At 41.0% G+C, this 27,658-nt stretch overlaps 1 protein-coding gene across 2 annotated transcripts in view; it reads right to left on the bottom strand.

Moving 5' to 3' along the window:
* The window catches only part of TMEM163 (transmembrane protein 163), a 272,496-nt gene that overhangs the window by 52,204 nt on the left and 192,634 nt on the right, over positions 1 to 27,658 (bottom strand). For both annotated transcript variants that reach the window (XM_047869772.1, XM_047869770.1), the window contains exon 5: positions 19,325 to 19,421. In XM_047869772.1, coding sequence (XP_047725728.1) covers positions 19,325 to 19,421 — 97 coding nt within the window. The remainder of the gene's footprint in view (positions 1 to 19,324; positions 19,422 to 27,658) is intronic.

Genomic DNA, 27,658 nt, shown 5'->3' with positions numbered 1-27,658 from the left:
TAATTTCATTTTAAACATAAACATTTCAAGATTCCTGCTATGTAGAAATTATGACTACAAACAAAAAGGCTAAGTGACCTGCCTAGGGTCGGGTCACACAGCTGGTCAGTAATACAGAAGGTATTCAAACCCCTAGCTGTCTGACCTAAATTCTACTACACATAGATATATAGGACAGTCTTCCTCTAAAGTTGCCTGATGGCCCTGACTTTCAATGTTGATGACATAAAAGGAAAAGAACAAACAATTCACAATGCTAAGAACATTGACAACGCCTTAAAAATCAGAAGAGATTCCACCTGAAGATACTGAAATAGTCACAAACATACATGTTTTCTAAGAACTACTAAATGGAAGCACAGGGATTTTTCTTTTCTTTTCTTTTCTTTTCTTTTCTTTTTAAGCATAAACCCCCCCAAGGACAATAGCCACAAAACTATGTCAGTTGGGAAAGTAGACAAAAGAGTTGTACCTGCCAGAAGGTGCAAAAAATGGTGGAATCTTAGAGCAGGCAGTAAGGGCGAGAACATATCAGAACTCCTGAAAGCTCAGGAATCAATGCCACTAGGTGCTACTGCAACAGCAGTGAAAGAGGTAGGACTAAAAGGCGGGGGTGGGGGTGGTGAGATTAACTGACAATGTCCCTAAGAAGCCTGGGCCCCCTCCCCCACTGCTGAGTGTGTTGGTACAGTTCCCCAACAGGCAATAAAGCATATGCACTGCAGAGAGCAAAACAAAGGCTCTTCACCCTGGGCACGCCAGGTTCCGCTGGAGGCAGGGGTTATTACTGCATTGAAAAGAGATGTTAAGGTAATTTACCTACTACCCCACAAAGTTGAGTAACCCAAAGAATAGAGAAAATGACTTTAAGTGCATAGAATAAAATAATAAAATATGTAGACTTAGAAACAAATTATAGTAGCATACATCTAGTAAGATATAAAAAACTGTGCTTTAATAGGTGCTTCTAAATTAATGTATTAAATCTCAAAATATAAAAGCAGATCAATTAAGAACAGTTATTTTGTGATAAGCACAAAAAATATTTTGAGATATCTGCCAAAACTAGTCTTAGACAAAGAAGATCTGATTTTCACTGGTGACAAAGTTACAAGGACTCTAATATTACCAGCTGTGGTTTATTGCCTAATTTTATGATGGAAGAAAAGGCTAAATTTCAGATAAAGGGTAAATGCAAAAGAAGACATGATTTCTTCCCAACCGAAGTTCATGGATCCTCTAAATACCATCCATGAACCCAAAAACTAGGTTAAAATCTCCTGCTCTAGCATTAAGATCATATTTGAGAAGTCTCACCCCCATACAATCATAAATACATTTTTCTTAAATATAATCAGATAGCCAGCCTTTGGGAAAGCCAGAACACTGAGGACGAATGGAAGATCTTGCCTTTAGAGGGACCAAAGGGCTTTAAACAACAAAAACAACAACAAAAGCAGGTTATTAAATAGCATTACATTTCTAAAAAGCAACACTAGAAATACTAGAAGACAGTGGAGCTTCAGAAACTCACTTCCATCCAGGAAACCTACCAAATAGTGTGAGGCTAGAACAGCAACAGTTTCAGACATTTTAAGTCTCAAAAAATGTTGCCTTCCTTCTACCTGTTCTTAAAAAGCTACTTAAGGATAAGCTCCTCCCCAATAGTGGAGCACGCCATGAAAGACAGCAACATGGGATCCAGTAAGCTACAACCCAGGATTACAGTGAATGAGATCCCAAGATAACAACTGTGGAGCTGACCTAGAATGTGCACATGTGTGTGTGTGTGTGTGTGTGTGTGTGTGTGTGTGTGTGTGTGTAATTTATATTACATGTCATTTGCTAGCATCAGGGAACACACAGTGTAATGCAAGAAAGAAAAAAATAAAAGAAAAAAGTAAAGCCATGTAGGCTCAACTACAAATAATATTTACAATCCTCATAATAATATGGAGTGTTGATCTAATCAAAATGCCAATGCAAATACACTGGGAGGTAATGAGGGATGCTTAAAGAGCCCACCAGAGTAAGAAGTCAAGAAAGCATGCCTGTAAATGACAAAGCAAAAAGTAGCAACATATGCATGCTGCTTAGAGAAGTGGAGATTGAAAGTTATAAATGGCTGCTTCTAGAAAGGGGGTGATTTTTTTTAATGACTCTTGTAGAATAAATGGTAATTTAAATTATAAACATGCACTACTTGGATAAAAATCAAAACTCAATATAAAGAAAATACTTCAGGGCAGTAATTTGTGAGTATATTAGTCAGAGAAAGAGAACCAGCAGGGTACCCATATTAAGAGATGTACTGCAAGGAGATGACTTGTATGACTGTGGGGACAGGCAAGGCAAGTCCAAGATCCAGGGGGCCAACTGGCCAGAAGGGCAGGCTGGAACACAGGCACCAGCTGAAGCTGGTCTCCACAGGAAGAGTTGCTTCTTCCTCAGGGAAGCCTCCTCTCTGCTCTTAAAGTCTTTCAACTGACTGCATCAAGCCCACCCAGATTACTGAGGATCATCTCCTTTACTTAAAGTCAACTGATTACAGACATTAATCACTTCCATGAAATTCCTTCCCAGCAACACCTGAGTAGTGTTTGACTGAATAACTGGAGACTACAGCCTAGCAGCTGTACACGATGTTCAACACGGAAACCTGACATCACACTGGGTAACACACTTACACTCCTGCCCTGCTCTGTTAGTCGGTTACCCTAAGAGCTCTCACTGTGGTTCAGTCACCAGAGAATCTGAATTGTTTTTCACATGTATAAATATCAGGCCTTCAGGACACCTGGGTGGCTCAATCGGTTAAGCATCTGATTCTTGATTTTGGCTCAGGTCGTTATCTCGTGGTTTGTGAGTTCGAGTTCCACATCAGGCTCTACACTAACAGCACTGAACCTGCTTGGGATTCTCTCTCTCTCTGCCCCTCTCCTACCCTCACTGTCTCTCAAAAAGAAACAAAAGCTTTAATATACATATTATATAATATATAATATATAATATATAATACATAATATATAATATACAATACATAATGCATAATACATAATATAATATATAATTAATATATAATATATAATATATAATATATAATATATAATATATAATATATAATATATAATATATAATATATAATATATAATATATAATATATAATATATAATATATATATCAGGGGTCCATCAGAGGTCCTTATCTGGCAGAGTGTAGGTGAGGTCAGAATCTAAAACTTGCCCAGCACCTAAAAGATACAATGTGCAGAACACACTTCTGTGCAAAGTGTTTTTGCTGCACCTTCCATAAATGTCTATTTTGTCCCTCTCTTAGTCTGAAAACAAAACGGGGGAAAATGAAACGCCAACAGCAAAAATTAAAAAGGAAAAATAAAAAACATAAAACTTACTTACCCGCCCCCAAAAACCAAGTGTGAACAAAATAGCAGGAACTACTAAAGATGAGAGCTTAATGAAGTAGAAAGCAAATCAGCGTGATCCATGAAATCAAATGCAGGTTTTCTAAAAAGATGAATAAACTTTTGGTAAGCTGGCTTAAAAAACAAAAAGCAACAGCACAAATAAACATTAGCGATAAAATAAGGCACATAAGTACAGATGGATTTAAGGTTTTTAAAAAAATCTTTTGCAAATAATATGAGCAAATTCAATGCAATAAATTTGAAAGCCTAGATAAAATGGGGAATTTTCTAGAAAAACGAATTTTGAAAATTGTTCCAAAACTATAAACTATAAAAATGTTTGAGGCAGCAGGGGGAAAAAAATCAGGAATAGTGGTGATAATAATAATAGAACAAAGTGCTGAATACTTTTTAAAATGCTTTTTACATGAATTAACTGGGCTGATTCTTACAACTCTATGGGATAGGTACTAATATTGTGTTTATTATACATATTTTACAGAGGAGAAAACTGGAGCCAAAGCAGTGAGATAACTTGTCCACGTCTCACAGCTAATGCACAGAGGCAGTCTGGCTCTAGAAATCACTATCTTAACAGAGGATGTACTTTACTGCCTCTCCAAAAGGCAATAGGCTCCACTTGGCAGGTAAGTTCTACTAAAACTTAAGGAACAAATAATTTCTACAGTATAACCAGTACTCCAAAGCACAGAAAAAGAACAGAAAAGCTACAGAACTCATTATATGTGGTACACAAGGACAGGGTCTTTAGACTAATGTCACTTACGAGCAAAGATGAAAAAATCCTAAATGAAATAGTAAGCAAAAATAAGCAATGAATTAAAAGAATAATACTTTCTGGATGAATAGGGTTTGTTTCAAGAATTCAAGGATGCCTCAATATTAGAATATTCATTAATTAAAAATATTAACCTCTTAATGGAAAATAATTATCTCAGTACATACAGAAATCGCACTCAAAATTCAGCATCTATTTGTGATTAAAAAAAAAAAAGTACTCTTAGCAAACAAGAAATTGAATAGTCACTCCAAAATCAGCAGCAAACTATTTAATATCGTATTGAAGACCTTGGCTAATAAATAAGAAAAAAAGAGAAATAATAGAATTGGAAAGGAGAGAGGAGCTGTTGTTCAAATAAAACATCCAAAATAATCAACTGATAAAACAAAACAAAACCTAGCAAGATCAATATCCAAATATCATTAGTGTTAATTCAGTAATAATATAGAAGTGAAAGAAGTATTAACCCTTAAAATAGCAACAAAGCTCACAAAATATCAAGGAATAATCTTAATAAAAATGTATAAAGTCCTTATGGAGAACAAACTTTCACTACCGGACATAAAGACTTTATGGAGAAAGACGAAATGGAAGGGAGGATTCCCTTACTGGGTTGTTGATCTTATTATCATCAGCTCTTCTTTATATATTCTGGATAGAAGTCTTTTGTCTGATATACATGTGTGTTATCTGTGCTGTCTGGTCATTTTCTTAATGGCATCTTGGAAGAGCCAAGGTTTTTTATTTTGATAAATTCCAATTTTCAATTTTTTTTTATTTTAATGGTTCATGCTCTTCATGCCATACCCAAGAATGCAAAGATGTCCTCCTTTGTTTTCTTTTGGAAGCTTTGGAGTTTTAGATTTTACATTGAGGATTATGATCCATTTTGAGTTAATTTCTATATAAAGGCTGGTGTCCATTTTTGTCCATATGGCTACCTAGTTGCTCCAGAAACATTTACTGACAAAACTTTCCTTTCCTCCATTGAATTGCCTTAACACCTTTGTCGAAAACCAGTTAACCAGATATGTGTGGATCTATTTTTGGACTCTTTATTCTCCTTGAACTCATTCAAGCCAATAAGAATCTGCTTTCATCCGTGCTTAGTTTCTTCTGTGTAGAAGTCTGTAGGCCCCTGGCTATAGGATGAATGAAGAGGTCAGTCTTGCTGAGGTAATGGAATTATTCTGTTTGAGGTAACAAGCCTGGGACAATAGTGATGTCTGACACCACAAATTTCTGCCTTTCTTTTTGCAGTGCTGAGGAGATATTGGCAGAGGGGATCTCAAAGACCTTGAATGTGTGTGTGTGTGTGTGTGTGTGTGTGTGTGTGTGTGTGTGTGTGTGTGTGTTTTAAGTATGAGATAATACAAATCAGAGTTATGCTTGAGAGCATGTCATACTGAAGATGATCTGTCTATTGCTGATGGCAGATCCAGAAATTTTAGAAACAAAGGTCCACCCGCTTCCTTAGAAACTTCTTCTCTGGTCCAACAGCAGTATCAGCCAACATTTATTCAATAGTTATATGCTAAGTACATTACCTACATCTTTTTGTTTTCTTAACAGTCTCACAAAGAGAGTACCATTATTAATTCTATTTTAAAAACAAAGAAACTGGGATGAATGGGTGGCTCAGTCGGTTAAGCATCCAACTTCGGCTCAGGTCATGATCTCACAGTTCGTGAGTTTGAGCCCCATATCGGGCTCTCTGCTGTCAGCACAGAGCCTGCTTCAAATCCTCTGTTTTCCTCTCTTTGCCCATCCCCCGTTGATTCTCTCTCAAAAATAAATAAACATTAAAAAATAAAGAAACTGAGGCAGAGAAAGGATAAACAACCTGCCCAGATAGTTCTAGTTAAAAGGTGGCAAAGTTGGGACCTATGTTCCTGACTTTAGTTCCCACATCCTTAGCCACAAGACTACACTGCCCCAGAGTACTCACTCACAGCTGAAGGAACCGTTAAAAACTCACTCCCACGAATGAGGCACTTGCCTCAGGCAACCTGAGGCTGGCAAGCTGACTGGTGGGCAGCACCTCTGTGAAGCCACTTACCTGGCCCCAAACCTTTATGCTTGCCCCACCTTTCTTCCTCATTTCCTTCTGTTCAACAGGGTTTTTTTTTTTGTCTCAAAAAGGACACCATAATGAATGGGCTTGTAAGACTGCCAAGTGCAGGCTGAGGGGAGGCAGGGTTTGAAACTGAGGTGACAAGAAGAATGGGAAGGGAGGGGTGAGTGTTTTCAGATAGAGCACTTTCAAGAACAGCACAGGCTGAAGGGAGGTGGGGGGACAAAGGGCTAGAGAGAAAATGCCTGGGTAAGAAGGCAGGGAGTGACTATAGAGGCCAGAAAGAGAAGGAATGAGGGTAGAAATGAGATTTCCAAGGAGGTGGGCAAGGAGGGAGCTCAAAGGGTTAAGTGTGGGAAGGGGAGAGGTCCTGAGAGGAAGGGTAGGAATAAAGGAAACTGACAACAGAGGTGTGGGAAGGAGACTTGTCAACTTGTCTCCACCCTCTGCATAAGGTAGAGACTCTCTGAGAGCATAGTAATTGCGGCTTAAGAGCCTAGAAATAACTCCTACCAAGCCAAGCTATAGTGCAGTGCTGAATGCTAAACACTTCACAGTCAGTACAGATTACTGCACAAGGAGGAGCCTACAGCATTACGCAACCTGAGCTGGGAACAGTATCGAATCCTACAAATCAAAAGCCTATGAATTCAAGAATCAGTCACTTCCACAGGTAGGAAAATCCTTGGGCACGTTCTTGGCTGTAACCTTGCAAGTACAATCCTGAAATGTCCTTTACGAGAGGTTTATCTCTGGTTTTGCTCCTAAGAGTGGAATCCCACCTGCGGCTCCTGCGGGAACACCACGGACCTTCTGCAGAGCCAGCCCAACCTTCAAGTGTGGGAGATACTTGTTGAACAGATACACCAATGCAAGAAGATGGCCACTATGCCAGGGGCTGCCTTCACATTCAGCAAGGACTGGAGATGAAACAGAGCAAGAAAATGAGCAGCTGAAAGGGGTTCACTTTCATTGCTAGAAGTTCCTTTGTTCTGGTGGGTAAGCTGGCATCTGAGACAAGAACTTAGTAGACAGATAGTCAAGGGAGACTTGAAGGACAACCTTGCTACTAAAGGAAGAATCAAAATTATGCTAAGCAAACATTTCTGACTTATAACACAAAGTTATTTTTCCCTTCTTCCTTTGCCTCCTCCTTCTTTGCATTTTTCTCTCTCAATTCCTTCCTCCTACCCAGAGACACTGGTGCACAAAGGAAAAAGAGAAGAGACAGAGGGAGGTGGGGGAGAAACATGAACACAGGCTCCTGCTGCCACTGCTATGCCTGTAACAGCCTCCTCCTCCTAGACTTCACCCTACCCCCTTCTCTGCAAAAGCCCACCTTGCCAATTACCACTCTTCCTCAGATGTTATATGGAGGGTGTGCTCATCCAAGAAAGCCCCAACACACCTCCTCCACCTCTAGGCTTAATATGGAAGCATTCACTGTATTCTCACATGATTGTTTCTATCGCAACCCTTATCACCATAAACTGAATGTATCAGTAGATGGGGCTTTCTCCAACTGTGAATTCCCTGGGAGCAAAATCCAGCTCCTATAAGAAGTCAAGGGCTTTGCAGAGCAATGAAAAAACTCTATCCACTAGTGCTACTTGACTCTGAATCCTCAGTGCCTAGACAGAAGGTCTGGGGACTAGCAGACATTCAAATGGTATGATTATTATTATCAACACATAGCCATATATTATTTATCACCAATCTGTAGCTATTTTAATTACAATTGTAATCACTATTACTGCCACATGACCACTTAAGGAGATTGGACCCAGACAATAGCTAGGAGCTCAGGGTGAAGAAGTCTTGGTCCACTACAGGCAGAAGAAGCAATGAGCCAGTCCAACTAAACAGGACACTGAGAAGCTCATGAGCAAGGATGGGACTGCTATGGCCTTAGAATCAGAACCAAGATACACTCTTTCTTTTGTGAAGCACAACAGCTTAGAGAGCATTTTCACATTCATTGTAACATTTCTTTCTGGTGGAGTAGGTGACCTGACGCCCATCTACACAGATGAGAGTCTTGCTCATAGAAGAGACATGATTTACTAACAGTCACAAATCTGATCAGTTGGGATGTAGGCTTGGAGGACAGGTCTTCCCACAATGTGTTGAGTGTTCTCCCAAAGACTGGCCCAAGATTAGCTATGGCCCCCTAATCTCAGAGAAAACACCACCAGCTCCATCCAGCCAGGGGACTGAGGGACCAAGTCTGTGGTTATCTCAGGTCACAACTCAGGGTGACTTTGATCAGTGATTCGGAAACACCAAAAATCAGAATGTTGGCAGCAGCAGCCTCAACAGTAGCACTGTCTTCTAATGACTGTTATTTTAAATAAATGGCTCATTTGATCTTATCCTAAACCTCTGACATGAGTATTATCTCCAGTTTACAAATGAGAAAGGGTCAGGGAGGCTAAGCAACTGGTCTCATGGGTAAGGACAGGCCAAGAGGGGCCCACACCTCCAACAGGTCAGCCTGCCACACCCACATACCTTCTGCCATGCTAAGCAGCTCCCCTAAAGCGCTTCCTTCCATGTGGTTCCATGCATCCCATGGCTCCCTCATTCCATACTTGTTCCACAGCATTCTGCATCGCTTCTTGGCTAACCTGCCTATGGGGTTTTCAAGAGGCAAATAATCTGGACAGAGAATGGTAAGGAGTGGAGGTAGCAGGAGTAGCCAGAAAGGCTAGAGATGGGACTTGCTGAGGGCCTGGACCTCCCCTTCCAAGACAGCCCTAGCAGAAGCCCCTCTCAGTACAAGAGCTCAGGAGGGCCAAACCTGAAAAGCCAAAGAACAACAGGACCATAGTAGCCCCAGAGTACCAGCAGCCAAGATAGCTATGAACTAGGAGACAAAGGTTCAAGTCTAGGCTCTGCTGCTGACCACCTCAAGGAGATCACTTCAGCTTCAGAGCCCCCACATCTACCAAAAAGGAGAAACACACCACCTGTCCCTTCTCAACATAAGCAGGGCATGCTGGGGGTAAAAACGGTAAGAAGGTGATGTTCTTTTCAAAGCAACCCGAAGACACAAGGCAACTACTACACTTGAGGCACTGCCCATTCTCCCGACTTCTAGAAGCACAGTTCAGATAGAGTGTCTGAGAAGGTTATTTTGGAATCTGTTTCATTAAGAATCCTATGTGGTCATGTGCAGGTTGTGCAGGACAGACTGCACCATTTAGTCATGAAGCCCTTGCAGTCGAAGGCACAGATTCCTGTGCTGGGGCCCCTGGAGAGCCCACTGGTCTGGCTTCTCCAGCACGATGCTGAGGGCCCAGCGACACAGCCACAGTTCAGTCACTATACTTCATAGTTGGGAAATTCTTAATTGCATAGCTTTCTTAGTCAAAGCTTACACATTCTTGCAATTATTCTCACTCTGAGAATTGTGCAGCTACATTAAAAAGAAAGTCATTGATGTGCCTCGGTGGCTCAGTTGGTTGACTGTCCGACTCTTGATTTTGGATCAGGTCATAGTCCCATGGTGGTTGGACTGAGTCATGGGTCAGGCTCTGCACTGAGCATGGAGCCTGCTTAAGATGAGAAAGAGAGAGGTGGGGGAAAGGGGAGGGAGGGAGAGGGAGAGAGGGAGAGAGGGGGGGGGAGAGAGAGAGAGAGAGAGAGAGAGAGAGAGAGAGAGAGGCAGAAGGTTTACTTGAACAAATTATAGCTGAGAACTTCCCTAATCTGGGGGAGGAAGCAGACATCCAAATCCAGGAGGCACACAGAACTCCCTTCAGACTCAACAAAAATAGGTCTTCACCACGGCATGTCATAGTGAAACTGGCAAAATACAGAGATAAAGAGAGAATTCTGAAGCAGCTAGAGACAAATGGGCCTTAACCTACAAGAGTATTACCTTACTACATAAGGGTAGTAGCAGACCTGTCCACTCAAACCTGGCAGGCCAGTAGGAAGTGGCAGGACACATTCAATGCACTGAATAGGAAAAATATGCAGCCAAGAATCCTTTATCCACAAGGCTGTCATTCAGAATAGAAGGAGAGAGAAAGGCTTTCCCAGACAAACAAAAACTGAAGGAGTTCATGACCACTAAACCAGCCCTGCAGGAGATCCTAAAGGGGACTGTGTGAGTGGAATGCTGCAAAGATTACAAAGGACCAGAGATATCACCACAAGTGTGAAACCTACAGATAACACAATGACACTAAATCCATATCTTTCAATAATAACTCCAAAAGGAAATGGACTAAATGCCCCTATAAAAAGACATAGGGTATCAGAATGGATAAAAAATTAAGATCCATTATATGCTGTCTACAAGAGACTCATTTTTTTCTGTTTTCTTTTTACATTTTACATTTTCATTTTACATTTACAGTTTTTTTTAAATATCATTTATTGACAAATTGGCTAACAGACAGTGTGTACAGTGTGTTCTTGGTTTTGGGGGTAGATTCCCGTGATTTATCGCTTACATACAACAGCCAGTGCTCATCCCAGCAAGTACCCTCCTCAATGCCCATCACCCATTTTCCCCCTCTCCCCTGTCCCCGCCATTAACCCTCAGTTTGCTCTGAGTGTTTAAGAGTCTCTTATGGGTTTGCCTCCTTGTGTGTTTGAAGCTATGTTTCCCCCTTCCCTTCTCCCAAGGTCTTCTGTTAAGTTTCTCAAGTTACACACATGAGTGAAGACATATGATATCTGTCTTTCACTGACTGGCTTATTTCACTTAGCATAATACCCTCCAGCTCCATCCACATTGTTGCAAATGGCAGGATTTCATTCTTTCTCATTTCCAAGTAGTATTCCATTCTATATACAAACCACATCTTCTTTATCCATTCATCATTTGATGGATATTTGGGCTCTTTCCTTGACTTAGATATTGTTGAAAGCATTTTAGACCTGAGGACACCCTCAGATTTTTTTTTTTAAACGTTTATTTATTTTTGGGACAGAGAGAGATGGAGCATGAACGGGGGAGGGGCAGAGAGAGAGGGAGACACAGAATCGGAAACAGGCTCCAGGCTCCAGGCTCCAGGCTCCAGGCTCCGAGCCATCAGCCCAGAGCCTGACGCGGGGCTCGAACTCCCGGACCGCGAGATCGTGACCTGGCTGAAGTCGGACGCTTAACCGACTGCGCCACCCAGGCGCCCCCACCCTCAGATTTAAAGTGAGGGGATGGAGAACTATCTATCATGCTACTGGAACTCAAAAGAAAGCTGGAGTAGCCATACTTACATCAGATAAACTAAATTTTAAACTAAAGACTGTAACAAGAGACGAAGAAGGTCATGATGATATAATTGGGGATCTAACCATCAAGAAGAGCTAACAATTGTAAATGTTTATGCATCCAATTTGGAACACCCCAAAATATAAATCAAGTAATCACAAACATAAGCAATCTTATTGATAAGAATATGGTAACTGCAGGGGACTTTAATGCCCCACTTACAACAACGGACAGATCATCTAGCCAGAAAAATCAACAAGGAAACAATGGCCTTGATGATACACTAAACCAGATGGACTTGACAGATATATTCAGAACTTTTCATCCAAAAGCAGCAGAATACACATTCTTCTTGAGTGCACATGGAATATTCTTCTAGACAGATCATATACTGGATCACAAACAGCCCTCAATAAATATAAAAGAATTGAGATAATATCATGCATATTTTCAGATCACAATCCTATTAAACTTGAAATCAACCACAAGGAAAAATTTGGAAAGCCTTCAAATGCATGGAGGTTAGAGAACATCCTACTAAAGAATGAATATGTCAACCAGGTAATTAATGAAGCAATTAAAAAATATATGGAAGCAAATGAAAATGAAAACAGAACAGTCCAAACTCGGTGGGATGCAACAAAGGCAGTCTAAAGAGTAAAATACATTGCAATCCAGGCCTATCTCAAGAAACAAGAAAAATACCAAATATAAAACCTAACCACATACATAAAGGAACTAGAAGAAGAACAGCAAAGAAACCCCAAAGCCAGCAGAAGAAGAGAAATAATAAAGATTAGAGCAGAAATAAACAATATAGAATCCAAAAAACAAAAACAAACACCAGTGTAACCCATCAGTGGATCTAAAAGCTGGTTTTTTGAAAGAATAAACAAAATTGATACACCCCTAGCCAGACTTATCAAAAAGAAAATAGACAGAACCCAAATAGCTAAATCATGAAATGACAGAGGAGAGCTCACAACCTACACCACAGAAATATAAACAATTATTAGAGGATACTATGAAAAATTATATGCCAACAAGCTGGACAACCTGGAAGAAATGGACAAATTCCTAAACATCCACACACTACCAAAACTCAAATGGGAAGAAATATAAAATCTGAAAAGACCCATAACTAGTGAAGAAATTGAATCAGTTACCAAAAATCTCCAAATAAATAAGAGTCCTGGGCCAGATGGCTTCCCAGGGTAATTCTACCAGACATTTAAAGCAGAGTTAATACCTATCCTTCTCAAGCTGTTCCAAAAAGCAGAAATGGAAGGAAAGCTTCTGGACTCAATCTATAAAGCCAGCATTACCTTGATTCCCAAACCAGAGACCCCACAAAAAAAGGAGAATTATAGGCCAATATCCCTGATGAACACAGATGCAAAAATTCTCAACAAGATACTAGCAAATCAAATTCAACAGTATATTAAAAGAATTATTCACCATGATCAAGTGGGATTCATTTGTGGGCTGCAGGGCTGATTCAATATTCGCAAATCAATCAATGTGATACATCACATTAATAGAAGAAAGGATAAGAACCATATGATCCTGTCAATAGATGCAGAAAAAATATTTGACAAAAAACAGCATCCTTTCTAAATAAAAACTCTCAGGAAAGTCAGGATAGAAGGAACATATGGTAAAAATCATATAAAAATCATATATGAAAGGCCCACAGCTAATATCCTCAATGGGCAAAAACTGAGAGCTTTCCCCTGGGATCAGGAACATGGCAGGGGTGTCCACTCTCACCACTGTTGTTTAACACAGCGTTGGAAGTCCTAGCATCAGCATTCAGACAAAAAAATGAAATAAAAGGCATCCAAACTAGCAAAGAAGAAATCAAACTTTCACTTTTTGCAGATGACATACTCTACATGGCCTCTACCGAACAACTGCTAGAACTGATATATGATCACCAAAGTCGCAGGGTACAAAATCAATGTACAGAAATTTGTTGCATTTCTACACACCTATAATGAACAGAAAGAGAAGTCAAGAAAGCGACCTCACTTACAACTGCACCACGAACCATAAAATACCTAGGAATAACCTAACCAAAGATGTAAAAGATCTATATGCTGAAAACTACAGAAAACTTACAAAAGAAATTGAAGAAGTCACAAAGAAATGGAAAAAACATTCCATGTTCATGGATTGGAAGAATAAATATTGTTAATACTACCCAAAGCAATCTACACATTCAATGCAATCCCAATAAAAATTGCACCAGCATTCTTCTCAGAGCTGGAACAAACAATCCTAAAATTTGTATGGAAATACAAAAGACCCCAAACAGCCAAAGTAATGTTGAAAAAGAAAACGAAAGCAGGAGGCATCACAATCCCAGAATTTAGCCTCTACTACAAAGATGTAATCATCAAGACAGCATGGTATTGGTACAAAAACAGACACATATACCAGTGGAATAGAATAGAGAACTCAGTGTTGGACCACAAATGCATGGCCAACTAATCTTTGACAAAGCAAAAAAAGAATATCCAACGGAATAAAGACAGTCTCTTTAGCAAATTGTGCTGGGAGAACTGGACAGCAACATGCAGAAGAATGAAACTGGACCACTCTCTTACACCATACACAAAAATAAACTCAAAATGGATGAAAGACTTAAATGTGAGACAAGAAACCACCAAAAACCTAGAATAGAAAGCAGGCAACAACCTCTTTGACCTAAGCTGCAGCAACTTCTTACCTGACATGTCTCTGAAGGCAAGGGAAATAAAAGCAAAAATGAACTACTGGGACCTCATCAAGATAAAAACCTTCTACACTGCAAAGGAAACAATCAACAAAACTAAAAGGCAACCAGCAGAATGAGAGAAGATATTTGCAAATGACATATCAGATAAAGGGTTAGTATCCAAAATCTATAAAGAACTTACAATCTCAACACCTGAAAAACAATCTAATGAAGAAATGGTCAGAAGACATGAATGGACACTTTTCCAAAGAAGACATCCTGATGGCCAACAGACACATGAAAAGATGCTCAATAGCACTCATCATCATGGAAATACAATTCAAAACCACACTGAGATATCACCTCACACTGGTCAGAGTGGCTAAAATTAACAACTCAGGAAACAACAGATGTTGGCAAAGATGTGGAGAAACGGGAACCTTCGTGCATGGTTGGTGGGAATGCAAACTGGTGCAGCTGCTCTGGAAAACAGTGTGGAGGTTCCTCAAAGAGTTAAAAATAGAATTACCCTACAACCTGGCAATAGCACTACTAGAAATTTATCCAAAGGATACAGGAGTGCTGATTCGTAGGGGCACATGTACCCCAATGTTTATAGCAGTACTATCAACAATAGCCAAGTTATGGAAAGAACCCAAATGTCCATCAACTAAAGAACTAAAGTCCAGCAACTAAAGAAGATGAGGTTTATATATAGAATGGAATAATACTTGGCAATGAGAAAGAATGAAATCTTGCCATTTGTAACAATGTGTATGGAGCAGGAGGGTACTATGCTATGCTAAGTGAAATAAGTCAGTCAGAGCAAGACAGGTATCATATGTTGTCACTCAGGGTCGAATTTGAGAAACTTAACAGAAGACCAAGGGGGAAGGGAAGGAGGGGAAAAATAGTTTCAAACAGAGAGGAAGGCAAACCAAAAGAGACAAATACAGAGAACAAATTGAGGGTTGATGGAGGGGGAAGTGGAGGAGAGGGGGAAATGGGTGATGGGCAATGAGGAGGGCACTTGTTGGGATGAGCACTGGGTGTTGTATGGAAGCGATGAATCATGGGAACCTACTCTTGAAGCCAAGAGCACACCATATACACTGTATGTTGGTTGACAATAAATTATATTTTAAAAAAAAAGATTATCTCTCTGTCCTCCTCTGCCCCTCTTCCGTGCACATATACATGTATGCACACACATGTGTATATGCATCTCTCTCAAAAAATAAATAAACATTAGGAAAAAAAAAGAAAGAAAAATAGCCACCAGGGATCAGGCCTGGGGTAGGGAAAATGCTGCTTCTGACAAACCCACAGTCAAAACAACCTGATAGAAATCACACCTAAGAAGGTAGTTCTGCTTCCATTGATTGGCTATTATAAATAATGCTACAATAAACAGAGGGGTACATATATCCATTCGGATGAGTGTTTGTATTCTTCAGGTAAAAACCCAGCAGTGTTATTACTGCATAGTAGGGTTTTTTTTTTTAATTTTTTGAGGAACCTCCATACTCTTTTCATCAGGGGCTGCACCAGTTTGCATTCCCACCCACAGCACAGAAGATTTCCTCCAAGTGTCCATCAATAGATGAATGGATACAGGGGTGCCTGGGTGGCTCAGTCAGTTAAGCGTCCGACTTCAGCTCAGGTCATGATCTCGCAGTTCACGAGTTCGAGCCCCATGTTGGGCTCTGTGCTGACAGCTCAGAGCCTGGAGCCTGCTTCTAATTCTGTGTCTCCCTCTCTCTCTTCCCCTCACCTGCTTGTGCTTGCTCGTGCGTGCTCTCTCTCAAAAAAATAAATAAAAGCATTAAAAAAAATTTTTTAATAGATGAATGGATAGAGAAGATGTGGTATATATATACAATGGAATATTATTTATCCATAGAAAAGAATGAAGTCTTGTCATTTGCAACAACATGGATGGAGCTAGAGACCATAATGCTAAGTGAAATAAGCCAGTACGAGAAAGACAAATACCATATGATTTCACTCATATGTGGAATTTAAGAAACAAAACAAATGGAAAAAGGGGAAAAAAGAGACAAAAGAAGAGACAAACCCCAAAACAGACTCTTAACTATAGAGAACACATTCATGGTTACCAGAAGGGAGGTGGGGGGGGGAATGGATGAAATGAGAAAGGGATTAAAGAGTACACTTATGATGAGCACTGAGAAATGTATAGGATTATTAAATCACTACATTGTACACCTGATACTAACACGTTATATTAACTACACTGGAATTAAATTTTTTTAATGTGTATTCATTTTTGAGAGACGGAGCATGAGCAGGGCATGGGCAGAGAGAGGGAGACACAGAGTGTCAGCACAGAGTCCCATGTGGGGCTCAAACCTACAAACTGTGAGATCATGACCTGAGTCAAAGTCAGACACTCAACTGACTGAACCACCCAGGTGCCCCTAATTTTTTTTTAAAAGGATGTTCTGGGGTGCCTGGGTGGCTCAGTCAATCATCTGACTTCAGCTCAGGTCATGATCTCATGGTCTGTGAGTTCAAGCCCTGCACCAGGTGAGCTCGACCCCTGCTTCGGGTGAACTGGAACCCCGCTTCAGGTGAGTGCTGCTTCTCTCTCTCCCACCCCTCTCTCTGCCCCTCATTCACTTGTGCCCTCTCCCTCCCTCCCCCCCACCACCCTAAGGAAAAAAAGGCAGATATGCAGTTGAGGGCAAGGATGAGGCTGTAACTTGGACCTAAATTCATGACATCATGGCCCTGAAGACCAGTCTCCTGGTTTCAACCGCCAAAGGCATACTTTATTTGGCCTTCATGAAATAGTCCACCCACTCCCAACCAGGGTTTTCAAAAACATTTAATGAGCTGTCCATTTATTTCACATTAAACACAGGCTTCCACTGTCTGGAAGACTTGGAAGGTTTGACATCCCTGGGGCCACACACCCACACAGCAAGTCTGCATGGCACCGCTAGAGGGCAGGCCTTTCCTCCAGGCACACTTTTGTCCCCATGGACCACTGGTTACACTAGAGCTTCTCCTGCGTTCAAGACTGGCTTCTGTGAGCATCTGATTACACCTCCTAATTCAGATGTGGACAAATACTCATGCTGAATTACTGCAGGCCAGGGGTCAGGGGTCTGGCCATGGCCTGCTGGCTTCCCCAAACTTCCAGAGCAGTAAGTGGGAACCCAAAGACTTGGGACTGAAACACTGTCAACTACCACCTGGCCCCCCACCCCACCATGTGCCACTCAGCTGATGACAAGAAGGCCTTCTTGCTGCCTCTGTTATCTTTCCATAATGCTGAACTCGTAAAACAAAATAATAAAACCACCTTATTCTTTTCTTAGAGTTCTGATGAGATGCCCATAAATGGGTCTGATTCTTAAATCCCACACCAGAACTGATAAAAGATGCAGTGGGTGTGACTTCTCCAAGGACAGGTCCAGTCTTGTGCAAAATCATGGACCTCTTTGCCCTCTTTGAAGCCCACATGGGACAGGGCATCAGACATTTATATCTTGGTGTGTAGTTTCAGTTGGTGACCTTCTTCCCTTAGGAGTATTTTCACTACATAATATGAGACTGTTCCCAGGTAAAGAGAGTTCCACTAGCAAGAGAAAGACAAGGAGGTCCTTGCAAAGGTCCCTGAGCACAGCTACCCATTCCTTATCAAGTTAGCCCAGCTTCAAATTAATGGTTAATGCCTAAATAAATGAATGTCTCAACTAGCTTAGTGCTGAAAATTCTCACCAATAAACATTAGAGTGGAGGCATATTTCCATCCCCTGTAAAACGCAAAGATGTTATCTGACAGACATCTTAACTAATCATACTTAATGCTTTCAGCTGTAAATTTTACCTAATGTCCGAGTTCTGACAGAATGGAACATAGGATAGCAAGTTTGATGGAGAAAAAGGATGGAAAAGTCCAGGATGCCAGCCCACGGGGAGATCAGAGTCAGGGAATACAATCAATCGTGAGACTAAGAACACAGAGGAGTAAATAGGAATATTCCCGTCAGCTAGCTCTGCTCCCAACACAGCCTGAAAGCCATGGGCGGGTATCCATCTTTCCTCTGCCATTGCTGAGATATTAAAGAACAAGCTTCTGGCCCCTGTGACAACAAATAACAGTGAAGATCCTGGTGAGTTACCGAAGGATGGCTCTGATCTCAATTTCAGTTGTGGGAGGGGGGTAGCAAGTTCAGGCAGCCAGTGTCATTTCTCTCCTAAATGCAGTGAGATGCCCCATTCATTTTAATCCTCCCCATAAACACAAGCAATACGTCACTCCAGAAAGAATTAACATATATTTTTCTAAAAGTGAAACGAAAGTTCTAAGAATTTAGGCCTTGTCTAAGATGGTGCATGTAGCCAAACTCAAATCAAACTCCATCTTAAGAGAAAAGCCCATATTTTTTCATTTAAATCACTATGTGACTTTTAAAGAGAGAATCACTGTAATGGCAGCATATTCGTCTCTTGGCAAGTAAGCCAGCTGCTCTCTATGAAGATAACCCGATAGGAGACTATAAAAGATTTTTTTTTCAGCATTACTAAGAGAGGGGGGCGAGAATCAGACTGCAGGTAATGACTCTCACCCAAAGAACAAAGCAGTCAAAGAGACTTTAATATGAAATTGCATCCTCCAGTTTCTGCATCCAAATGTCAGTTGCGCCAGAAAAATCCAATGTGAATGGATTTGTGTGAGATGCAAAAGAGAAAAATAATTCTTATTACAATAACCACTGAATAGACAAAGGGCACAGATTGGATCACTCTGCTATACAAGCATCATCCCATTTCTTCTTACATAAAAGACGTATTGCTCTAAAAATAGTCAAAAAATCTAAGGAGAGAGACACAGAACCCAGAACCACCTCAACTATGTGAAGTTTTTTTGTCTTGCCCAGGGCTTCTCTCTGCCAAATCGTTCACATTCTTCAATGAATTCTTCTACACTCCTAAAACATTGTTTATTCTCTCTCCACCTGCCCAACTTTCCCCAGTAAATCCTTTGTAAGAGGTAACATAGGAGGCTGGTACCTCCAGGAAAAATTGTTAAGGAAGAAGGACCTTACCACTTCTGGGAGCAGCCTAGTTGAGAGGTCATGGATGGCTTTGACCACTATGCATATGGATGACAGAAGGAAGATCACCCCCAAGATGACACAGGCTCTGTAAAGAAACAAAACATCGAGAATCTTAACTGTGAGAAGTCCACTCTGCTGATTCATGCAATAACACAACACAAAAGGCACTGGTACCCAACCATAATTTGCCACACTCCCACCATGACTGTCCATAGTCTCAGAATTGATACTGAATCATCTCTAGGAGAATATAATTTAGAGTGTTATCAGCAAAATCAACCCCATGGAAAAAGGGCTCACTATCCTACATAATCGCAGAGCATCCCATGAGTGCCAACATGGGAGGAACTTCAAGACCATTAAATCCATCCCTCAGTCCCAGCAACACAACACGTTGGTCCTCTTCCAGCTGGAAGGTTCGGTGTTTAACAGCAGAGTGAAGGCTCTGGCATGAGACATCCCAAGTTTTACCATTTACCACGCTTGCTCTTGGCTAACCTACTGAACTTCTTTTAGTCTTTATATCCTCACCTGTAAAATGGGAATAAAATTTCCCACCTGAAGATGAAATGAGCATCAAAAAATAACCCATCGATGTTGGCTTAAACAAAGGCAAAGTCTACTCTAGCTATCTCTTTCTGATGTGGCATGATAGACACTATTGTATTTTCCCAAAGATAAAAAAGAAGAATTATTAGTAACAACAAAAGATAGAGTGTTTATGCCAAAGGGGAGTAGAAATCTTTAAAAAGGAGAGGAGAGGAGAGAAGGCAGGATGAGATCAACCAAGGCACCACAGGAGGAGGCAGGAGCAAGTTAGGGATGAGGTCAAGGGGAAAACCAGAGGATGTACAGCCAGGGGAATGGGGTGGGGGCTGGTAAGAAGTCTGTGAGGGCTCAGAACATAGGAGCTCTCTCTGGCACATCAGACACAACAACTTGCAAGAGAAACAAAGATAAAAATGGAAAGTAAACAGGAGGACTTGATGATAGTAATACAAGAGTCAAAACATGAAATGAAAGCGAAAAAAAGAGGAAAAAGTGAATGACTACAGTTAGCCTTAAATCATTTCTATCCCAACCTGATGCCTCCATCACTTGGCAGCCTCCTCAACCCTTTCCCCTGAGCTATCAAATAAAACCGTTTTTCTTCGTCCATCTTGGAGTCCCTTCTCTGGATTAACAGAATGGCCTCAAATTGCCCACCTAACATTGAAGTAACACTTGCTTAGAATCCTAATGAGCCTGTGGACAGACATGGTCCCCAAAACCTAAAAGTCAGAAATAAGCAGGTAAACAAGGTTGCTTGGAGCTCACTCAGTAGGCTTCTAATGCACACTCTAGTTGTAGGTTTTAGTCTTTCAAAAACACAGACAGGAAGAAGGGATCATTGCAGACTGGTATAAAACACAAAATATAGAGATTGTAGGAAAAGCAATGAATGGGTTGGGGATCCTGGTACAGACTCGAGCAAAAGAGGATCTGGCCCTATGAATCAAATGGGTGAGCTGCCCCCGGTGCCATACATCCTCATAATGAGCCTGGAGGAGAGAACACATGCTCAAGATAGAGAAAAGATACTTCAGGCAATAAGTATTCACTGACGCAGTGGCAGGAGGGAAGAACACTGATTTGAGGCATTGAGCCTGGGGCTGGTAACCCAGTCCTGGCAGGACTATGGTGGAAAAGAGGCTGCAGCCAAGAGAGGTATCGTGAGGGAATGAGGCCCATTTAATAGAGGGTCTTTAGTGACAAGATACTGGAGCAAGACCAATGAATCCCAGGGCTCAAGCAATCAATGCTCCCAATGCTCTGGCCCCTGAGACCTAGCTATGCCCACAGGGAAGACTGCTATAGGCCAGCTGTGACCAGCACTTGAAATAACCACTCCTCTCTGCAAAGACTGTGAGCAGTCCCATTATAGGAAAAGAGCCTAAAGTCAAGGTAGGCCTCCGATATAAATTTTGTGATGTGCTTTTCTCCATTCAAAAAAATTCCTGAGTGTCTACAAGAGAGACTCTCTGTGATTCACCCTTTCAGATAAATTTAACCACCAACTCAGTGCTTCTCAACCCAAGGGCATGCTGTACTCGTCTGGGATGGTTTGTTTGTTTGTTTGTTTGTTTGTTTTTTCAACAGCTGCTCAGAGACCACTCCAACTGTACCAGAATCTCCGGGGATGAACCCAGACATCTACATTTTTTTGAAAGCTCCCTAGTAATTCCCACATGCACTGGGGCTGAGAGTCCTGCACTTAAACCCAGGAGAGGCCCTGTCCTTAGGGAGCTTCCACTGTGGTGTAGAAAACCACAACTCCCTGGACAGAAGGCAAGGAGGGAGCCGTCATCCCAGCTGGTGAGGAGGGAACAGGTCTAATGATCCCTAAGGGATGTGTAGTGTATCTTTTTACTGAGCAGCTTTCTCTCCCTGAGGCACAAATAGGCCAGCCACCACTTGGGTGCTAGAACTTCTACAGACAGTTTATTACAACATCTTCAGGAAGTTTTCATCTCCATACTTCTCTGGACTAGGGGGTGGGAGAAGAAACAAATGTCTGAGCTTCTAGCTGACAGGCAACAGTAATGCTACAGGAACCTATTTTCTCCAGATGACTGCAGACACATGACTGCAATGCACAAAAAAGTGGATTTGAATTTTGTTTACATTTCTTAAGAGACAAGATGTAAAGGATGTGATGGTCGCCTTACATAATATCTTGCTTATATATCTTTAATCAAAATTACACTACAAATCCCCTAAGGGCAAGAACCATATTTTTATTTTTTTTTAATATATGAAATTTATTGTCAAATTGGTTTCCATACAACACCCAGTGCTCATCCCAAAAGATGCCCTCTTCAATACCCATCACCTACCCTCCCCTCCCTCCCACCCCCCCCCCATCAACCCTCAGTTTGTTCTCAGTTTTTAAGAGTCTCTTATGCTTTTGCTCTCTCCCACTCTAACCTCTTATTTTTTTTCCTTCCCCCCCTCCCCATGGTTTTCTGTTAAGTTTCTCAGGATCCACATAAGAGTGAAAACATATGGTATCTGTCTTTCTCTATATGGCTTATTTCACTTAGCATAACTTTCTCCAGTTCCATCCACGTTGCTACAAAGGGCCATATTTCATTCTTTCTCATTGCCACATAGTACTCCATTGTGTATATAAACCACAATTTCTTTATCCATTCATCAGTTGATGGACATTTAGGCTCTTTCCATAATTTGGCTATTGTTGAGAGTGCTGCTATAAACATTGGGGTACAAGTGCCCCTATGCATCAGTACTCCTGTATCCCTTGGGTAAATTCCTAGCAGTGCTACTGCTGGGTCATAGGGTAGGTCTATTTTTAATTTTTTGAGGAACGTCCACACTGTTTTCCAGAGTGGCTGCACCAGTTTGCATTCCCACCAACAGTGCAAAAGGGTTCCCGTTTCTCCACATCCTCTCCAGCATCTATAGTCTTCTGATTTGTTCATTTTAGCCACTCTGACTGGCGTGAGGTGGTATCTGAGTGTGGTTTTGATTTGTATTTCCCTGATGAGGAGCGACGTTGAGCATCTTTTCATGTGCCTGTTGGCCATCTGGATGTCTTCCTTACAGAAGTGTCTATTCATGTTTTCTGCCCATTTCTTCACTGGATTGTTTTTTGGGTGTGGAGTTTGGTGAGCTCTTTATAGATTTGGATACTAGCCCCTTGTCCGATATGTCATTTGTAAATATCTTTTCCCATTCCATTGGTTGCCTTTTAGTTTTATTGATTGTTTCCTTTGCTGTGCAGTAGCTTTTTATCTTTATGAGGTCCCAATATTTCATTTTTGCTTTTAATTCCCTTGCCTTTGGGGATGTGTCAAGTAAGAAATTGCTGCGGCTGAGGTCAGAGAGGTCTTTTCCTGCTTTCTCCTCTAAGGTTTTGATGGTTTACTGTCTCACATTCAGGTCCTTTATCCATTTTGAGTTTATTTTTGTGAATGGTGTAAGAAAGTGGTCTAGTTTAATTCTTCTGCATGTTGCTGTCCAGTTCTCCCAGCACCATTTGTTAAAGAGACTGTCTTTTTTCCACTGGATATTATTTCCTGCTTTGTCAAAGATTAGTTGGCCATACATTTGTGGGTCTAGTTCTGGGGTTTCTATTCTATTCCATTGGTCTATGTGTCTGTTTTTGTGCCAATAACATGCTGTCTTGATGAGGACAGCTTTGTAGTAGAGACTAAAGTCTGGGATTGTGATGCCTCCTGCTTTGGTCTTCTTCTTCAAAATTCCTTTGGCTATTCGGGGCCTTTAGTGGTTCCATATGAATTTTAGGATTGCTTGTTCTAGCTTCTAGAAGAAAGCTGGTGAAATTTTGATTGGGATTGCATTGAATGTGTAGATTGCTTGGGTAGTATTGACATTTTGACAATATTTATTCTTCCAATCCATGAGCACGGAATGTTTTTCCATTTCTTTATATCTTCTTCAATTTCCTTCATAAGCTTTCTATAGTTCTCAGCATACAGATCTTTTACATCTTTGGTTAGATTTATTCCTAGGTATTTTATGTTTCTTGGTGCGATTGTGAATGGGATCAGTTTCTTTATTTGTCTTTCTGTTGCTTCAGTATTAGTGTATAAGAATGCAACTGATTTCTGTACATTGATTTTGTATCCTGCAACTTTGCTGAATTCATGTATCAGTTCTAGCAGACTTTTGGTGGAGTCTATCAGATTTTCCATGTATGTCATCTGCAAAAAGCGAAAGCTTGACTTCATCTTTGCCAATTTTGATGCCTTTGATTTCCTTTTGTTGTCTGATTGCTGATGCTAGCACTTGCAACACTATGTTAAACAACAGCGGTGAGAGTGGACATCCCTGTCATGTTCCTGATCTCAGGGGGAAAGCTCTCAGTTTTTCCCCATTGAGGATGATATTAGCCATGGACTTTTCATAAATGGCTTTTATGATGTTTAAGTATGTTCCTTCTATCCCGACTTTCTCGAGGGTTTTTATTAAGAAAGGATGCTGAATTTTGTCAAATCCTTTTTCTGCATCAATTGATAGGACCATATGGTTCTTATCTTTTATTTTATTAATGTGATGTATCACATTGATTGATTTGCGAATGTTGAACCACCCCTGCATCCCAGGAATGAATCCCACTTGATCATGGTGAATAATTCTTTTTATATGCTGTTGAATTCTATTTGCTAGTATCTTATTGAGAATTTTTGCATCCATATTCATCAGGGATATTGGCCTGTAGTTCTTTTTTTACTGGGTCTCTGTCTGGTTTAGGAATCAAAGTAATACTGGCTTCATAGAATGAGTCTGGAATTTTTCTTTCCCTTTCTATTTTTTTGGAATAGCTTGAGAAGGATAGGTATTATCTCTGCTTTAAATGTCTGAGAGAATCCCCAGGGAAGCCATCTGGTCCTGGACTCTTATTTGATGGGAGATTTTTGATAACCGATTCAATTTCCTCACTGGTTATGGGTCTGTTCAAGCTTTCTCTTTCCTCCAGTTTGAGTTTTGGAAGTGTGTGGGTGTTTAGGAATTTGTCCATTTCTTCCAGGTTGTCCAGTTTGTTGGCATAGAATTTTTCATAGTATTCCCTAATAACTGCTTGTATTTCTGAGGGATTGGTTGTAATAATTCCATTTTCATTCATGATTTTATCTATTTGGGTCATCTCCCTTTTCTTTTCGAGAAGCCTGGCTAGAGGTTTATCAATTTTGTTTATTTTTTCAAAAAACCAACTCTTGGTTTCATGGATCTAGTCTACATTTTTTTAAGACTCTATATTGTTTATTTTTGCTCTGATCTTTATTTCTCTTCTTCTGCTGAGTTTGGGGTGTCTTTGCTGCTCTGCTTCTAGTTCCTTTAGGTGTGCTGTTAGATTTTGTATTTGGGATTTTTCTTGTTTCTTGAGATAGGCCTGGATTGCAATGTATTTTCCTCTCAGGACTGCCTTTGCTGCATCCCAAAGCATTTGGATTGTTGTATTTTCATTTTCATTTGTTTCCATATATTTTTTAATTTCTTCTCTAATTGCCTGGTTGACCCATTCATTCTTTAGTAGGGTATTCTTTAACCTCCATGCTTTTGGAGGTTTTCCAGACTTTTTCCTGTGGTTGATTTCAAGCTTCATAGCATTGTGGTCCGAAAGTATGCATGGTATGATCTCAATTCTTGTATACTTATGAAGGGCTGTTTTGTGGCCCAGTATGTGATCTATCTTGGAGAATGTTCCATGTGCACTTGAGAAGAAACTATATTCTGTTGCTTTGGGATGCAGAGTTCTAAATATATCTGTCAAGTCCATCTGATCCAATGTATCATTCAGGGCCCTTGTTTCTTTACTGACCATGTGTCTAGATGATCTATCCATTGTTGTAAGTGGGGTATTACAGTCCCCTGCAATTACCACATTCTTGTCAATAAGGTTGCTTATGTGAGTAATTGTTTTATATATTTGGGGGCTCCCGTATTCGGCGCATAGACATTTATAATTGTTAGTTCTTCTTGATGGATAGACCCGGTAATTATTATATAATGCTCTTCTTCATCTCTTGTTACAGCCTTTAATTTAAAGTCTAGTTTGTCTGATATAAGTATGGCTACTCCAGCTTTCTTTTGACTTCCAGTAGCATGATAGATAGTTCTCCATCCCCTCACTTTCAATCTGAAAGTGTCCTCAGGTCTAAAATGAGTCTCTTGTAGACAGCAAATAGATGGGTCTTGGTTTTTTATCCATTCTGATATCCTATGTTTTGTTTGGAGCATTCAGTCCATTTACATTCAGTGTTATTATAGAAAGATATGGGTTTAGAGTCATTGTGATGTCTGTAGGTTTCATGCTTGTAGCGATGTCTCTGGTACTTTGTCTCACAGGATCCCCCTTAGGATCTCTTGTAGGTCTGGTTTAGTGATGATGAATTCCTTCAGTTTTTGTTTGGGAAGACCATTATCTCTCCTTCTATTCTAAATGACAGATTTGCTGGATAGAGGATTCTCGGCTGCATATTTTTTCTGTTCATCACATTGAAGATTTCCTGCCATTCCATTCGGGCCTGCCAAGTTTCAGTAGAGAGATCTGTCACGAGTCTTATTTGTCTCCCTTATATATTAGAGGACGTTTATCCCTAGCTGCTTTCAGAATTTTCTCTTTATCTTTGTATTTTCCCAGTTTCACTATGATATGTTGTGCAGAAGATCAATTCAAGTTATGTCTGAAGGGAGTTCTTTGTGCCTCTTGGATTTCAATGCCTTTTTCCTTCCCCAGATCAGGGAAGTTCTCAGCTATTATTTCTTCAAGTACCCCTTCAGCACCTTTCCCTGTCTCTTCCTCCTCTGGAATACCAATTATGCGTATATTATTTCTCTTTAGTGCATCACTTAGTTCTCTAATTTTCCCCTCATACTCCTGGATTTTTTTTATCTTTTTCTCAGCTTCTTCTTTTTCCATAATTTTATCTTCTAGTTCACCTATTCTCTCCTCTGCCTCCTCAATCCGAGCTGTGGTCATCTCCATTTTATTTTGCAGCTCATTAATAGCATTTTTTAGCTCCTCCTGGCTGTTCCTTAGTCCCTTGATCTCTGTAGCAATAGATTCTCTGCTGTCCTTTATACTGTTTCCAAGCCCAGTGATTAATTTTATGACTATTATTCTAAATTCACTTTCTGTTATATTGTTTAAATCGTTTTTGATCAGTTTGTTAGCTGTCATTATTTCCTGGAGGTTTTTTTGAGGGGAATTTTTCCGTTTTGTCATTTTGGATAGTCCCTGGAGTGGTGCGGAACTGCAGGGCACTTCCCCTGTGCTGTCTTGAATAACTTGCGTTGGTGGGCGGGGCTGCAGTCAGACCTGATCTCTGCCCCCAGCCCACCGCTGGGGCCACAGTCAGACTGGTGTGTGCCTTGTCTTCCCCTCTCCTAGGGGCGGGATTCACTGTGGGGTGGGGTGGCCCGTCTGGGCTACTTGCACACTGCCAGGCTTGTGGTGCTGGGGATCTGGCGTATTAGCTGGGGTGGATCGGCAAGGTGCACCGGGTTGGGAGGGGCAGGCTCAGCTCGCTTTTCCTTCGGAGATCTGCTTTGGGAGGGGCCCTGCAGCACCAGAAGGGAGTCAGACCCACCAGAGGGATGGCTCCGCAGAAGCACAGTGTTGGGTGTTTGCAAGGTGCAAGCAAGTTCCCTGACAGGAACTGGTTCCCTTTGGGATTTTGGCTGGGGGATGGGAGAGGGAGATGGCTCTGGCAAGCACCTTTGTTCCCAGCCAAGCTGCGCTCTGTTGTCCAGGGCTCAACAACTCTCCCTCTCGGTGTCCTCCAGCCCTCCCGC

Source organism: Prionailurus viverrinus, chromosome C1 (genome assembly GCF_022837055.1).
Source record: "Prionailurus viverrinus isolate Anna chromosome C1, UM_Priviv_1.0, whole genome shotgun sequence".
Lineage (NCBI taxonomy): Eukaryota > Metazoa > Chordata > Mammalia > Carnivora > Felidae > Prionailurus > Prionailurus viverrinus.
Note: the sequence above shows the minus strand (reverse complement) of the source record. Positions and strands in the feature narration are given on the sequence as shown.